This window comes from Enoplosus armatus, chromosome 14 (assembly GCF_043641665.1).
Source record: "Enoplosus armatus isolate fEnoArm2 chromosome 14, fEnoArm2.hap1, whole genome shotgun sequence".
Lineage (NCBI taxonomy): Eukaryota > Metazoa > Chordata > Actinopteri > Centrarchiformes > Enoplosidae > Enoplosus > Enoplosus armatus.
Genome location: NC_092193.1, coordinates 982,501 through 997,161, shown reverse-complemented (window position 1 = coordinate 997,161; position 14,661 = coordinate 982,501). Strand labels below are relative to the sequence as shown.

Here is a 14,661-nt window from a genome sequence, read left to right as displayed (position 1 = left end):
AACCTTTCTTTAAAGACGGAGCGTCCAGATGAGACCAGATGTTTTACACGTCAGCTGATTTTAAACTTTCAGACATTTCACATGTTGTGATCATCAGCGTGTTTGGGGTCATGTGGTTCGGAGCGGCGCCCTCTACGACGCGAGTTCGAACCCCGTCCGACGTCCGTCAGCGTCGTCAGTGTCTTACCAAGAAAACGATGTCGATCACGTGACCCGAGTCGTGAACCTGCAGACGAGCTGCCGCCTCCAGGTGTCCGCAGATTATTGTACAATGAGACTTTGACAGATATCTAACCCTCGGTAAACTGCCTATTTTGTTATAATAAAAGTCTATATTGAACTTTACTTAAGCACTACTACTATGGGAGTTATTTTCTTTGCATTGTTAATCATATGAATAGAAAAGTATAAAGATATTTGAATATGAATATATATTTTTTTCTTTTTCTTTGATCACCACCTCCTCTGTCTTTTAATTTTCTTTTTTAAGCATAATAAAAACTTAACAAGAAAACAGGAAGTGGTGCAGTGCTCTCTTCTTCTTCTTCTTCTTCTGCAGTGTACAGACGTTTGATCCTCCAGGTGTTGAAGCAGCAGAGAAACTCAATCTGATCGTCTGCACATCTGGATCTTTAGAGCAAATAATTATTACAAATATTACACTGTAGTATCTGTATTTTTACTTGGAATGAAGTATTACTGTGGTATTTATACTTTTACTTTGGCTGAAGTATTACACTGTATTATTTGTACTTTTACTTGGGCTGAAGTATTACTGTGGTATTTATACTTTTACTTTGGCTGAAGTAATACACTGTAATATTTGTACTTTTAGTGGAGTATTACACTGCAATATTACTACAGTATTAGTAGTAGTACTGTTAATGGTCGTGAAACACAGAAACACGTTGCCACAGAAGATGTTTTTTTATTATGAAATATTTTGACTTTGTTTCATTCGAAGCTCCGTTTGTCCCTCTGTAAGTCTCTTATTTTGAAGGTTCGTGGCGGATGTATCATCATTTCCTCTTGGGTTTGATCTGTCGGGACCGGGTCGCTTCCTGAACGCCGTCCTTAACGTCCTGCAGCAGGGAGTCTCGGATCCTCCGGGCCTTCCGGCTCAGCTCTCCCGGCCCCCCCGGAGCCTCCGCGGCCTCCTGTCGGATCTGCCGGAGGGTCCTGGATTTCAGCGCCTGTCCCGCGGCGTCCCTGCCGGCCTGCTGCGCCCTCAGGACGGCCCGGGCGGTGAGCCGAGCCGCGGCGCGGACCGGAAACGACTCCGACAGTTTGTCCACAACCTGAGTTTTGTTAATCAGAGCCGACAGGAGGTACCTGAGGACCATGGTGACGTCACGGCACACCTGCGGGACAGCGATCGGCCACAGAACAACCGGAAAATACCGACAACCACCGACGAACACACAACAACAACGTGTCCGTGTTTAACTCACCTGGCGTGTGAAGTCAGGAGAAAACCACAGGCGACTTCCGGTGGTGTCTTTTAAAATCAAAGTCGGAGAAATTCAAAGCACCTGTCCAAAATCCCTTTTATTAAATCCCCTTTATTAAATCCCCTTTATTAATCCTTAATGTCCATAAAAACACTGCGAACACCTCAGTCTGAATCCGGGGGTTCAATTCAAACACAAGAGGGTCCGTAGCAATATAGATCCTTAATTAACTATAGTGTTATATATAATATATATTCAGGTATTAATAGGTTTATTCTACTAAATGAATGGACACATTAATAGACTAATACATTAAGGGGTTTTTAACCCTTAAAAAATAATTTACTAAATAATATGAACAGCTCACGATTTGCATATAACATATATATATTCAAGGATATTAAAGGATTTTCATGAGGTTTTGTCACATTTAAGAAGCTGGAGACTATTTGACGTTTCTGCTTGAAAAATGACTGAAGTGATTAATTGATTATTAAAATGGTTTTGGCTTTTTTTTCTTTTACAGTAACTTATGTTTCATCACTGGAGATTGTGTTAAAACTGTTGAACGTTAAATGAATAGTTTCTTTGACCAGAGGCGGATGTTGTGCCGACTTTGTTTCCATGGAAACGACAGGAAGGAGTCGACGCTCAGACTTTCAGGCAGCTTTTATTCTCAACATGTGGACAGCAGACAGGTGTGTGACCTTTGACCCCGACCCTACAGGGGTCTGTTCAGTAGATCAGCAACAAGGGGGCGACGTGGAGGAATAAATTAAAGCCCAAAACAACTCATCAGGTAAAAAAAGAAGAGAAGAAGAAAAGAAAAAGCTCCACTCTAAAAAAATAAAATAAAACAAAAACCAGAAGATTCAAATAAAAACGATAAAAAAGTCGGTTAGAAAACTCGAGTGCGGTTTAGTTTCTGTTTTTGGTTTGTTTCTTCCTCACTGTGCTTCTGTGACGCCACACACACACACACACACACACACACACACACACACACACACACACACACTCTCACACACACACACACACACACACTCTGTACACTGGACAGATCAAACCTTCAGTATTTACACTCGTATTTATAGATTCTCTCTCGGATCGCAGGGCTGCAGCTGGGTGGCTCAGAGAGTTTTAGCCCCGCCTCTCGTGTCCTGGTCAGCCAATCAGCAGCTGCTGTTCTTGAACTCTCCGTTCTCAGTGATGGACAGTTTGGTGGGGTTGGTGGGTGACAGGCCGTTGCGGAGGTTGGGGGTGCTGTAGCGCTCCTTCACCTGCGTCAGCGCCGCCATCAGCCGAGAGTTCGCCGCGTCCAGGGAGCCGATTCGCTTCTCCTGATTGGACAGAGACGGGGGGGGGGGGCAGGAAGTCAGACTGAGAGGTACAAAATAAAACGAGAATTTGTGACGATCTGACTGTCGGGTTAAAACACATCGCAGAATCTCATTAATAAAAAAAATTATCTCTTAAGATCTCTTTAATTAACCCTTAATTTGCCCTGAAGACATTCATCTACATCAGTGTTGGGAAGCCAGAGACCCTTAATTTGTCCCTTAAATGGAGAAACTGAACCCTTTAATCTTAGTTTTAAAAAACCCTAACAAACTGAAATTCCAAAATTAAATGATTCATAACTACTCCCTTAATTTACACATTAATTTGAAATATCTAAGAATGATGAGTTTAAGGTGTTATTAAAGTTAAGGTTTATTAAAGTTTTTGGTTTAGTTTAAGGGGTTTAAAAGTAATGATGAATTAATAGATTGTGACACATTAAGGGCTTTCTGAAAGACTAATATAACAGCCTGAGTCAAACTAATGGACTGTAATAAATTCAGGGATTGTAAAGATGTAAAAACTGTATAAATAAAAAGTTTTTGAATGGATTATCTCCACAATTTAAGGGATTAAACTCTGTAGATAATCCATTACAGATTAATATATTAGTTTATTACTATTCATCATTAACTTTAACATGTAAAAAAACTTCAATTAAAACATTATTTAATTGGTGAATTCAGTCTTATAGTGCTAAAGATTCCTTCTCAACAAACCTGCAGAACCTTTAAACTGCAGTGGAGATAAAGTTTCCAAGGTGTTGAGCAGCCAGAGAGCTCTTACTTTGAAAAACTAAAACCCTTAAGAACACCTTGATTTGGATTGTAATATATTAAAGGGTTTTCTAACAGGTAAAAAACCCTTAGAATTAACCAGACAGGATCAATCCTCTAATTGACCAAATTATTTCATTTATAAGTTTTAAGGGATTTAATTACATTACATATCAAAGTTAAGGGATTTTAGTTTATTCATGTTTAGATAAATTTACCCAAATTGGGACACATTAATGGAAACATTAAGGGAATATAATATATATAATACAGCTTTTTAGAGGTTTTCTACATGGATTAAAAACCACTTATATTTACAGTATAACAGGTGGAACACCTGATAAATAGATATCATTTAAGTGGTGAAAAGCCCTTAAAATTGACCAACAGCATGAAAGTCATCCCTCAATTTATTTTCACTGCAATGAAGAAATGCACTGAAGGTGCAGCATGACATCAGGGTTGGCTTTCATGTTGTTCTGTCTGTAATGGAGCAGAACAGGTTGTTGTGATGCGTCTTCGACCCAACGACAGAAAACAAACAGAAAGTTTGAGGGCAGCAGCCGAAAATACAAACAGCCCAAAAACTGAAAGCAACAAAAAGAAACCAAAGAAGACGTGAGATTGAAGCTAAACTCTGATCTGGAATCAGAGTCTAAATCTTTGAGTTCTGATTCACCTGCCCAGAAACACCTGAGCAGTCGGGGAGGTCGTCTCCGATTAAACTGCTGTCGCCTCATTTCATTTTGAAGAACGTGAACAGGAAGCTGTGCCGGTTTGGGGGGAGGGGGCGTGTGGGGGGTGGCAGCCAAACATAAATAAAACCAACTCAAAGCGCAACACACCAAAACACCTGATCAGATCTGTCAGCTGATGACATCATCACAGATATAATCAATACATGTTTCAAACCTTCCGTCTCTAAATGAGCTCCAGACCAGAGTCTCTTCTTCAACTGCTCCATTTAAGGGCTTCTTTTTATCTTCTTACCAAAATAAAATACTGCGTTTAGAGAAATCTATGCCAAGTCATAATTATTATTATTATCAAAATTATTATTCTGTAACAAAACCTAATTTAAAATTAAACTTTATCACTACTATTTATCCTGTAACAGAAAAACACAACACAGTTCAACACAAAGTGAATGCGATGAGGAGGTGTACCTAATAAACTGGACCCTGAGTGAATATTAAACTTTTCTAAACTAAGTTTGAGACGCAGAAAGAAAAACACAACGTAGAATAAAGCACGTTAATATCAGCTGAAGCTGGTTGTCACAACAACGCCATGAATGCTGGGTAATAAACATGGCTGAAGGTTACATCATCGCTCACTCGGAGGTTTGATCTCACAGAAGTCCATTCGAGTTTTCACAGATTTAGAGGGTCACTAAACTATTGAACCGCTCTGCATATCTGCTCTGTGATTGGCTGCTCAGGTGTGTTGGCGCTCCTTGATGACAGCGTTTTTCTATAAACAGCGTGGTGGGGGTGAGGGGGGTGGGGGGGTGGGGCTACAGTCACTACTTGCCTGATTGGTTTATTTGACATCCGTTACTGACCTGAAATCAGTGGAGAGTCGATGAGAGGCAGAGAACAAGAACTAAAAGTGAAGCTCACAGACGGCTGCCGGTTCCTCTCTGACGACATCAAGAGTTCAAACTGTTTCTACAAGTTTCACAAAACTTTATTTGTTTCTGAGGCAGCTGTGGACGGAGCTGCCTGCTGCCGTACAGAAAACCACATCGGCTCATCTAATGTTTGAGAGAAGATGTGCTCTAAAACAAACAGCTGGTATTCAGAGCTGCTCCTGTGTGGATGTAAATACAGGTGTGCTGCTCTGAGATCAGTGTTGCTGCTGTCAGTCTGTACCTGAGCATCAATGATCTTCTGTTTGGCTTCAATCACCGCCTGCATCTCTGCGTGGTCCCGCTTCAACTCCTCCTCCACCGCCATCAGCCTGCACACACACACACACACACACACACACACACACACACACACACACACACACACACACACACACACACACACACACACACACACACACACACACGCCAGAGGTAAATACTGATCACACGTCCTCCTCTCATTGAGTCGTTTGTGGTTAAAGGTCCAGACGGTTCCACTTCCACAGGTTCCTGTTCATCTTAAAGATCCAGTGAGGTCCAGTCATCTCTCGTTATGTGCCAAATATGTGTCAACAAAGCATTTTATCTATTTTTATTTTTAAAAATATAGAAATTAAAAAAGGAAAGAAACGAAACCCAAAAAATAAGATGAAAAATGAATAAAATATTTGCGCGTTTTCATCGGAAAGTTTCCGAAATGTCAAAAATGTCACTGTGACCTCAGCTGTCATCATTACATCATCATTACATCACTCAGCAGTACTGACAGTACCGGCAGCAGTACAGCAGTAGTATTCGGTGTGCGTTCAGTTTCCTGCCCCGTGCGGCCCAGAGGGGTGGAGTTTGTCCGTACCTGCAGATGATGCTCTTCATCTGGCTGTCCTTCTCCTCCTGCTGCCTCCTCAGTCTCTCCTCGCTGTCCTCCAGACGATGTTTGTACTCCAGCAGCAGCTTCTGCATCTGCTGCTCCTGAGCCAGCAGCCGCCGCTCGTACTCCTCCAGACGCCGCCCGGACACCCGCAGACGCTCCTTCAGCCGCGAGATCTCCAGCTCGTACTGACGGTGCAGGAGGACGGGGTCAGGTTTACAGAGTCACTACGTGTCGCATGTTCAGAATACGTTGAGCTATTTAGAAACACCATCATGATCCAGGAGCACTTCTAACATCAGAACACAGAACGATTTGTTTTACCTGCAGAATCAGTTTTATAGCAAATTCAAATCGCTCATCATCTCTTCATGTTATGTTTGTTATGCCCCCCCCCCACTCTCCCTCCACAGGTGTTTTCAGGTAAAACGTCTGATTGGACGTCTTGAGTGGGCGTGTACAGCCTGCTGACTGGCTGTTTATTAGTTTAGCTTCAGGCAGGACGATCTACACCTGGATTACTACAACCGCACATCCAACCTAGAAATAACTCAGACTCAAACCTGCACTGAACTTCCTGTCAGTGAGCTGTGGATCATCTCAGCTCTGGTTTCACATCCCAACAATATAATGAAACGGTGTGGTCACGCAGACAGACCCACCAGGCCTGGACACATCTGTCCAGGTGTGTCCAGACCCACCAGGCCTGGACACACCTGGACAGGTGTGTACAGACCCACCAGGCCTGGACACATCTGTCCAGGTCTGTACACATCTGTCCAGGTCTGTACACATCTGTCCAGGTGTGTACAGACCCACCAGGCCTGGACACATCTGTCCAGGTGTGTACAGACCCACCAGGCCTGGACACATCTGTCCAGGTGTGTGTGCTCGGTACCTTCTCAGTGTTCCTGCTCTCCTCTCTGCTCCTCTCTGCTCCTCCCTCCTCCTCCTTCTCCTCGTATTGGCCGTTGTTGAGCACCCAGGCCGCCGTCCTCTCCACCGGAGACATGGCCCCCGCCACCGCCTCCACCGGAGACGCCACCTGAGGGCAAACCAGTGACATCATATCGTATCATAATCTGAAAGTCAAACTGTGGAGCGACGGAACGAGGAGAAGCTGCCGCGGCTATTTCTGCATTACCTGCGGCGGCTGCTTGGTGGCGCTCCTCGGGGGCGGAGCCGCGTTCTCCACAGAGCAGGTGGACTGTTGGACCGGACTGCGGTGGGGGACGCCGGCGGCGGGCGCGGGCTCCGTGTTGGCGCTGCTGCTGCTGCGTAGTGAGGCGCTGTGAGGGAGGGAGCGCGGCGTCCTGGCTCCGCCCCCTCCCCTGCTCTGCTGCTCCACCTTCACGATGTGGGCGGTGCCCGCCGTCGTGCTCTGACGGGGGATGGCGACCGCTGTGGCGGCGCCCGGCGGGAGGTCGGGTGGCGCGTGGCGGCGCGGCGTCGAACACTCCTCGCTCTGCGTGCTCCGCCTGCTGCCCAACTCGTCCAGGCTGCTGTTGGACGGCACGCGACCTTTGACCCCCACCTGGCTGCCGAAGTCGTCTGAGTTACTGTGGCTGTTGTGGGAGCTCTCGGTGCTCAGGTTCTCGGAGCTGGAGTCCTGCCGCAGCGAGTGGGCGGAGCGCGTGGACAGGCTGTGGGCGGGGTTACTCAGGTGGTAGACGGGGTTCTGGAAGGACAGCGGCTGCAGGCTGCGCTGCTGGCTGAGCGACGGGTGCAGCGGACGCCTCACCTGCGGCGCGCTCTGCGGCTGACCGTCTCTGGGCGAGGCTTTGAGCTGGTGCGGTCCCGGCTGGGGGGTGAGAGGGTTGGAGTGGGGGTAGTTGAGCGGGGGCGGGGCGTGTCCGATGGAGGCCTGGGAGCCCACCCTGCTGAGACGGGGCGGGGCCTCGTGGTGCGGCGGCGGGCCGTGCAGGCTCTGGGCCTCCTGCAGGTCCACCAGAGAGATGCTGCGACCGTTGGGCAGCAGGGTGTCTCGCTCCTCCTGGTCTGAGAAGCTGGCGTGGGGGGAGGGATGCTGCTGAGCCAGCGGGGGGCGCTGACCTCGAACGTAACCCTCCATCAGCTCAGCGACCGGAGACTGCAGGCTGCGGACGTCACTGTGGCTGCAGGAAGTGACACCAACACGAGAGTCATGTTCAGAATAATATTAATAATAATATTAATATTACTGTTTGTGCTCGCTCTGATCAATACTGATCACACCAGAGCCGCGACATCACATCCTGTTTGAAGCTACAGTGACCTTTACTCTGACCTCCCGCGGCTCTGTGTCGTATCCGTCAGCTGATTGGTTACCTGTCGGCGGGGTCCTCAAAGATTCGCTGTAACCCTGACGACAGGCTGCCGCTGATGTTGTGGGCGGAGTTGTGGTCCTGGAAGCGTCGCAGCTGCTGCTGGACGGGCGTGGGAGCGGCCAGACAGCGAGAGATGTCTCCCAGAATCCTCGGCAGCGGGCCCAGCTTCGCTACGGTGGCCTGCAGGAAGGAATTTTCACCCTGGGGTCGCCGTGTGTGTGTGTGTGTGTGTGTGTGTGTGTGTGTGTGTGTGGATGGTTTGATGGAAGCACCAGGATGCAGTGGTGGTGGGAGAGCGAAACCAAAATGGTGGCAACAGAGAGAGTCGGCCAGACAGGAAGTGAACAGGAGGAGGAGGAGGAGGAGGAGGAAGAGGAAAAAAAACATGAGGGAAACTTAATGGAAACAAAAATCAAACCAACTAGAACAACATGCGTCTACTGAACAGAACCACATCAAACACAGCAGAGACATGCTGAGACTGAGCTCCGACAGGTGAGACAGGTGAGACACAGCACAGCCGGGGGGAGGTGGGGGTGGAGGTGGAGGTGGGGGGGGGTTCAGGCCATGCTGTGAAGTTCAGCCACGCAGCATTAATGTGGTTAAATGAACTGAAGTGACCTCTGCTCCTGATGTTCATTCAGGTTACATCATCAAATGTTTACACACACAGTCGCTGATGGCTGATCAATAACTCCGAGACGGTCAGTAAGTGATCCAGCAGGTGAGATCAGCGTCTGTCTCACCTTTTACCGCCGTGACTATAAAAATAAAACTATATTTATTCTGGGAAAATAAATGAAATCCGCCTGCTTGAGGCTGATAAAGGAAACTGAAAGACTCAGTGAAACTGGTAAAAAGCAGATTATAGTGTGGCTGTAATATTTAACACTAGCTGCTAACAATCACAGACATGTGGAAAAGGTTTCATATTTAAATGTGTATTTTTATTGTATAATGACTGTTGTACATATTATTATGTAGTATTTTGTTCTGTATGTAGTTAACTGATGATACAACCAGGGTGGACAGGTGAGGCTCAATATCAGTGATTTACAAATGTGTGTGAGTAATTTATGATGCTGACAATCTGAACAAGCATCAAACTCCGAATAAATACACCCCAACTTACATATAAGAGCAGTATCTGTATATTCATTCATTTCATATTTTAGATATTTCTTTCCAACAACTTCAAGTTCTTTTATTCACAGATGTTGAATGTGACCATTTGTTTATTGAGTTTTAAGACTCTGATACACAAATGTTGCGTTTAAGGGCTTCTGGAAAACTCAAGACTTCTCACACTTATATTTAGACTAATGTCTCTCCACACAGGAGGCGTCTTCTCTGCCTGCAGTCGGTCCTCCGAGCGGCTTTTAGTTCGACTTTAATAAAACTAAGAAACTGTAAAAGCTCCAGTGTGAGTCAATGATGGGCTGTATCACTACACACACACACACACACACACACACACACACACACACACACACACACTCAGTGCTGGTGTGTTGATGTCGGTACCTTGTCCAGCTGAGAGACGACCTCCCACAGCAGAGCGTGCAGGACGGACAGCTCGCGGCCGAGGTCGATGTAACCCTCGAAGCCCGGCGTGTTGGACAGAGTCTCCTGGTTGGAGATCTCCGACAGGAAACGCATCATCCCCGCCCACTCGTGCTCCAGGAAGTCGTTCATAAAGGCCATGTACTCCTCTTTGTTTCCAAACCTGAAGACGAGACACGGAAATCTTCAAATTCAGACGTTTCTTTCTGTTACTCAGTTTCATTTTCTTCAAAACAAAAGAAGGAAAAATAAGAGCTGCACAAAAGTATCCGTTGTTTCATCCTTTAACATTTTATTTTATTGCACAAACATGTAACACAGAGACCTGAACCCCGCCTGAACCCTCAGCTGCTCCCGGTGGAGACCAGCACCTCGCATGGCAGCTCGGTCGCCATCGGTGTGTGAATGTGTGAGTGAGACTCGGCTGAAAAGCGCTTTGGGAACCGTGAAGGTTGAAAAGCTGTATAAGTGAGATCATTTACCATTTAAGACCTTTAAGACCCAAACTAAACTGGACTGGTACTGCAAAAACCAAACCCAGGACCCAAAGCTATATTTCTGGCTCATGACTGACTGAAGACACTTTACTCCCACTGGACACTGACAATGTCCTTCTGTAGAAGCCATCTGATGATCTAAATCTGCACTGCATTGTGGACTGGGACTGATGGAGGGGGGGGGACTCCCTCCAGTATCCAGCGCCCCTTCTCGAAGTTTCTTCTGTGGACCTGCAGATACTCACTTGGTGAAGTTGGCGAGGTTCTGGATGACTTTAGCGATGAGTGTGAGCGTTCTGGACGTCCGGTCGTCTGGATATTCCTGCATCAGGTTGAAGAGCGACGGCGACATGATGGCGGGGCAGAGGAAGCGCAGGAACAGCGAGGCGCTGATCAGACGCTTGCTGATGTCCTGCTGGTGGCCGCGAGCGACGCACTGCTGCTTCCACGACGCAAACACTTCCTTCAGCTCCCGAGGAAACACGCTGCAGAGACAGGAAGGATGTCAGCGACCGCTGCTGGGAGGAAGGATCAGGTTTCTGCTGCTTCAGAGGACACGGAATGACTTCTAAAGCCTTCAACACGGCTGAAGGAACTGAATCATGTCATTCTGTTCATGTCAGACAATCAAAGCTCTCAGGCCTCAAAACAAAACATGGGGACACTTTTTAAAATGTGTCTCACACACATGGAAATATAAAATAAAACAAGGCCTCAAGTCTGAACAGATTTGAAGTAATCCTTCATTTACCTACAAACATCCTTCATTTGTCCATTAACCCCTTAAACACGCCTTCATTTGAAAAGCCCTTAATTATCAAATTAAGTAGATTTTAAGGGCTTCATGACTTCATTTCCCTTAATTTCCACATGAATGTGAAGTATTTGACAAATCCATGAATGATGGAGCTAAGGTGTTATTCAGGTTCAGGGTTTGCGTTTGGATTTGAAGAGATGTTCAGGTTTTAAAAACAGATTATTCACACATATTTAAGACAAACGAATGGAGACATTAACGGATTGGAATATATTAAGGCCTTTTGAAGGGGTCAAGCACTGACTAAACAGCATTTTCCCTTAATTTTCACCTTAATTAAAAACATTAAGGGACTCTTAAGGGATAAATTAAGGGATGGCTCTTAAGCAAATTCATCAATTTTTTGCCTTTTTATAAAATATATTAATATGTTGCATGAATTCATGGTTTAATTATCCCCTAAAATCCCATTAAATATCCCACTGATGTCATTATGAAGTAAAATTCCCTGCAGGGATCAAACCACAGCTCCGTCCTGTAGTTCCTCTCTCTGGCAGTAGGTGGCAGAGTCCGTCTCTTTCATAATATTTAAGTGTCAAAGATGGAAAGAAATAACCGTTAGCAGACGAGAGTTCACTGGGATTAAATAAATATTGTTATTTTATTGTAAGGAGTTACTAACTGAAGACTCAGACGTCATTTTGTTTGTTTAGCTTCTGTCTTCATGTTGCTTCCTGTGCTTTCTGGCTTTTATGCGAGCTCACTAAAAGCAAATTCTGATGTATTAAACGTTGAATCTTGACTCGTGTTGTACAGTCGAAGGTGAACATGTTGTGAAATGTGACAAACTTGCGGTCGTACCAGTAGGAGTTGATGATCTTGCAGAAAGCCAGCTCGCAGCACATCTTCAGGTTACTCTGGTGTTCGGCCAGATCGCCGCCGGGGCATCGACTGGGATCCACCTCGCAGTTCTCATCCGACTCGTACAGAGCCTTGATGAACTCACCTGGTCACACACACACACACACACACACTCAACGGTTACTTACACAAACTCAGCGGTGGAACCAATCACAGTGCCAGGTCTGACATTTTAAGCAATCACAATATTCTTCATCAAGTCTTCATCAGCCGGTCAGTCGGAGTTTATCACTTCAACAAGCCTCTGAAATAACGACACACTTCTGTTTCCTTTCAACCGCCCTTCTTGGCCTTCATCGGCAAATGGGATTTGTGGACAAGAACTTTCCGTTGAAGAGATGAAAGTTTATGGTTTAAGTTTAAATTGAACTAAATCAACTCCATCTGCTGATCAAGACGTGGTCGAAAGCTCTGGAACGAGCTGGTAAGAAGGCCTTGAGTTGATTATATCATGTAGTTTTTCTTTATGATGAATACGTCGATAAACACGGGGATCCTATAGTTCAAAAACTTGACGTGATAGAGAAAAACTGAGATCAGTTTTGGATTCCGCACCCAAAAATTAGTTAAAAACAGCTGTCAGACCTAACTCAACAAAAACAGTGTTATCGGTGCAGCAGATCAGACTCTCCGTCAGCAGAGAAACTGGAGCTTTAACGAGTCTGAACCCCTGATGGACGATGGACGATGGACGATGGACGATGGCTGATGGACGATGGACGATGGCTGATGGACGATGGACGATGGCTGATGGACGATGGACGATGGCTGATGGACGATGGACGATGGACGATGGACGATGGCTGATGGCTGATGGACGATGGCTGATGGCTGATGGCTGATGGACGATGGACGATGGACGCGGCACAGAGACATGAATCGCTGGTGAATATTAGCTGAAAACATTGCAGCAGCTGAACATGTACAATAATAACATGCTGTCAAAATAAAATGCCTGAACTGAGGAAACCTGCAGGACTCATGTTACCCAGCAGGAAGTCGTTCTTATTGTCTATTTTCAGATGTGAACTCTAAATATATTCATTATTTGTGTTATCTGCTAATAATAGTTTCAGAGGTTTGAAGCCTTTAGCTTCTCTCCACTCAGCTGATGTTGACAGCAGGTCTCATGGGTCTGTGACAGTTCTGCTTCTGTCACGTTCAGCACTCTTTCTGAACTATTTTAGGTTTTTATTGAATCTCTGAAATGTTTTAGAACATGCAAACTGAGCAGAATCACTGCGAGGAGGAGGAGGAGGATGAAGATGACGCAGCAGAGTTAAGACATCATGTACTTTTAGATTTCAGCAGTCCATAAACATTTTTTTCAAATGTTTTTAACGTAATTCAGGATCGACGTGATGCTGCTGACAAAGTGTCGACAGTGAAGAGTGAGAGTGAAAATCAAAGCTGTTAACTTCTGAAGATAATTACAGATTTATTGATAACTGTCACTCATTCTGTTAAATGACTTTCTGTTTCATACAGTAGCACAACAGTTCCACGTACAGATGTAGAGTAATAGTAGTGGTAATAACAGCTAATAGTAGTAATAATAAGGACCAAGCCACTTGTTATAATAAAGGAGCGTCGTCACAGGAGGACGTTCATGTGTAACATCATGACACTGAGTTGCTGCTTCGTATTTTACGTACGTTTTAAAGATGAATATTTGATCAAGTTTTAAAAAGTGGGTTTTGTTTTTGAGGCCATTTATAATTTCCTTGTAAATTTCTCGACCTGCTTAACTTTGTAATGTGTGTTTCAGTGAAAATCAACGAGAATTTAAAGACTTTTAAAAAAACCTGCTATTTCTTTTATATAAATAAAAAGTGCTTTCAGGTGTGTATGAGCGGAGACTCACCGAGTGCGTCGTGCAGGTATTTCTGTCCCACCAGCTTCAGATATTCCTCGATGGCTTTGGTGGCCAGCGTGTTCTCCCTGAAGATCAGGACGTCGTGATCGGCACAGCGATCCACCTCCGACATCACCAGGTCTGTCAGGAAGTCCTGAACAGGAGGAAGAGGACATGATGAGCATGTGGACAGACAGGCCTTCAGACGTTGACCACAACAATCTTTAGTAAACATACAGCAAGTTAACAAGGCAGCGATGGTTCTACTTTAAATCAGCTTCACGTATTTACTTCAGCTGGTGATTATTTAATACGAGGAGGTCGAGGTTAATATGAAGCAGACTCTCTACGGTCTTTATGCTAAGCTAACCAGCTGCTGGCTGTAGCTTCACATTGAGCGTGTCGAGTGGTGTCAATCTGAACATCCGACTCTCTGAAAGAAAGCAAACGAGCTGAACTGTTCCTCAGCCAGCAGACGTTCGATTGGCTGTCGAGATCTGACCTTTGCCCTCCCGGTGCTCTGCAGGATGTGGACCAGAGCGCAGGCCATCTCCTCCTTGTTCTTGACGCTGATGACGGGCTCCAGCACCGAGCACAGCATGGTGTAGTTGTTGGTGACGAACTCGGCGAACTCCTTGTACTGCTCCATGGGCAGGATGGAGATGGTCTGGAAGCGGGACTTGATGCGGATCG

General features: G+C 45.6%; 2 protein-coding genes across 2 annotated transcripts in view; both read right to left on the bottom strand.

Moving 5' to 3' along the window:
- Positions 1-912: 912 nt before the first annotated feature.
- LOC139297089 (protein NCBP2AS2-like) lies at positions 913-1,439 on the bottom strand. Its single transcript, XM_070919679.1, has one exon. The coding sequence runs from the start codon at positions 1,341-1,343 to the stop codon at positions 1,020-1,022; it is 324 nt and encodes a 107-aa protein (XP_070775780.1). The 5' UTR covers positions 1,344-1,439; the 3' UTR covers positions 913-1,019.
- Positions 1,440-2,105: 666 nt separating this feature from the next.
- The window catches only part of rasal2 (RAS protein activator like 2), a 32,580-nt gene continuing 20,024 nt past the window's right edge, over positions 2,106-14,661 (bottom strand). Inside the window, exons 6-16 of the mRNA XM_070918151.1 lie at positions 14,471-14,661; positions 13,978-14,122; positions 12,054-12,198; positions 10,681-10,920; positions 9,900-10,101; positions 8,377-8,576; positions 7,214-8,177; positions 6,968-7,114; positions 6,055-6,257; positions 5,443-5,530; positions 2,106-2,791 (exon numbers count right to left, since the gene is read on the bottom strand). The exon at positions 14,471-14,661 is cut by the window's right edge and continues 364 nt beyond it. Of these exons, the coding sequence (XP_070774252.1) occupies positions 2,624-2,791; positions 5,443-5,530; positions 6,055-6,257; positions 6,968-7,114; positions 7,214-8,177; positions 8,377-8,576; positions 9,900-10,101; positions 10,681-10,920; positions 12,054-12,198; positions 13,978-14,122; positions 14,471-14,661 (2,693 nt within the window). The 3' untranslated portion in view covers positions 2,106-2,623. The remainder of the gene's footprint in view (positions 2,792-5,442; positions 5,531-6,054; positions 6,258-6,967; positions 7,115-7,213; positions 8,178-8,376; positions 8,577-9,899; positions 10,102-10,680; positions 10,921-12,053; positions 12,199-13,977; positions 14,123-14,470) is intronic.

Coding starts and splice junctions, on each gene's coding strand:
- LOC139297089 (XM_070919679.1), bottom strand. CDS start 1,343: ATGGTCCTCAGGTACCTCCTGTCGGCTCTGATTAACAAAACTCAGGTT.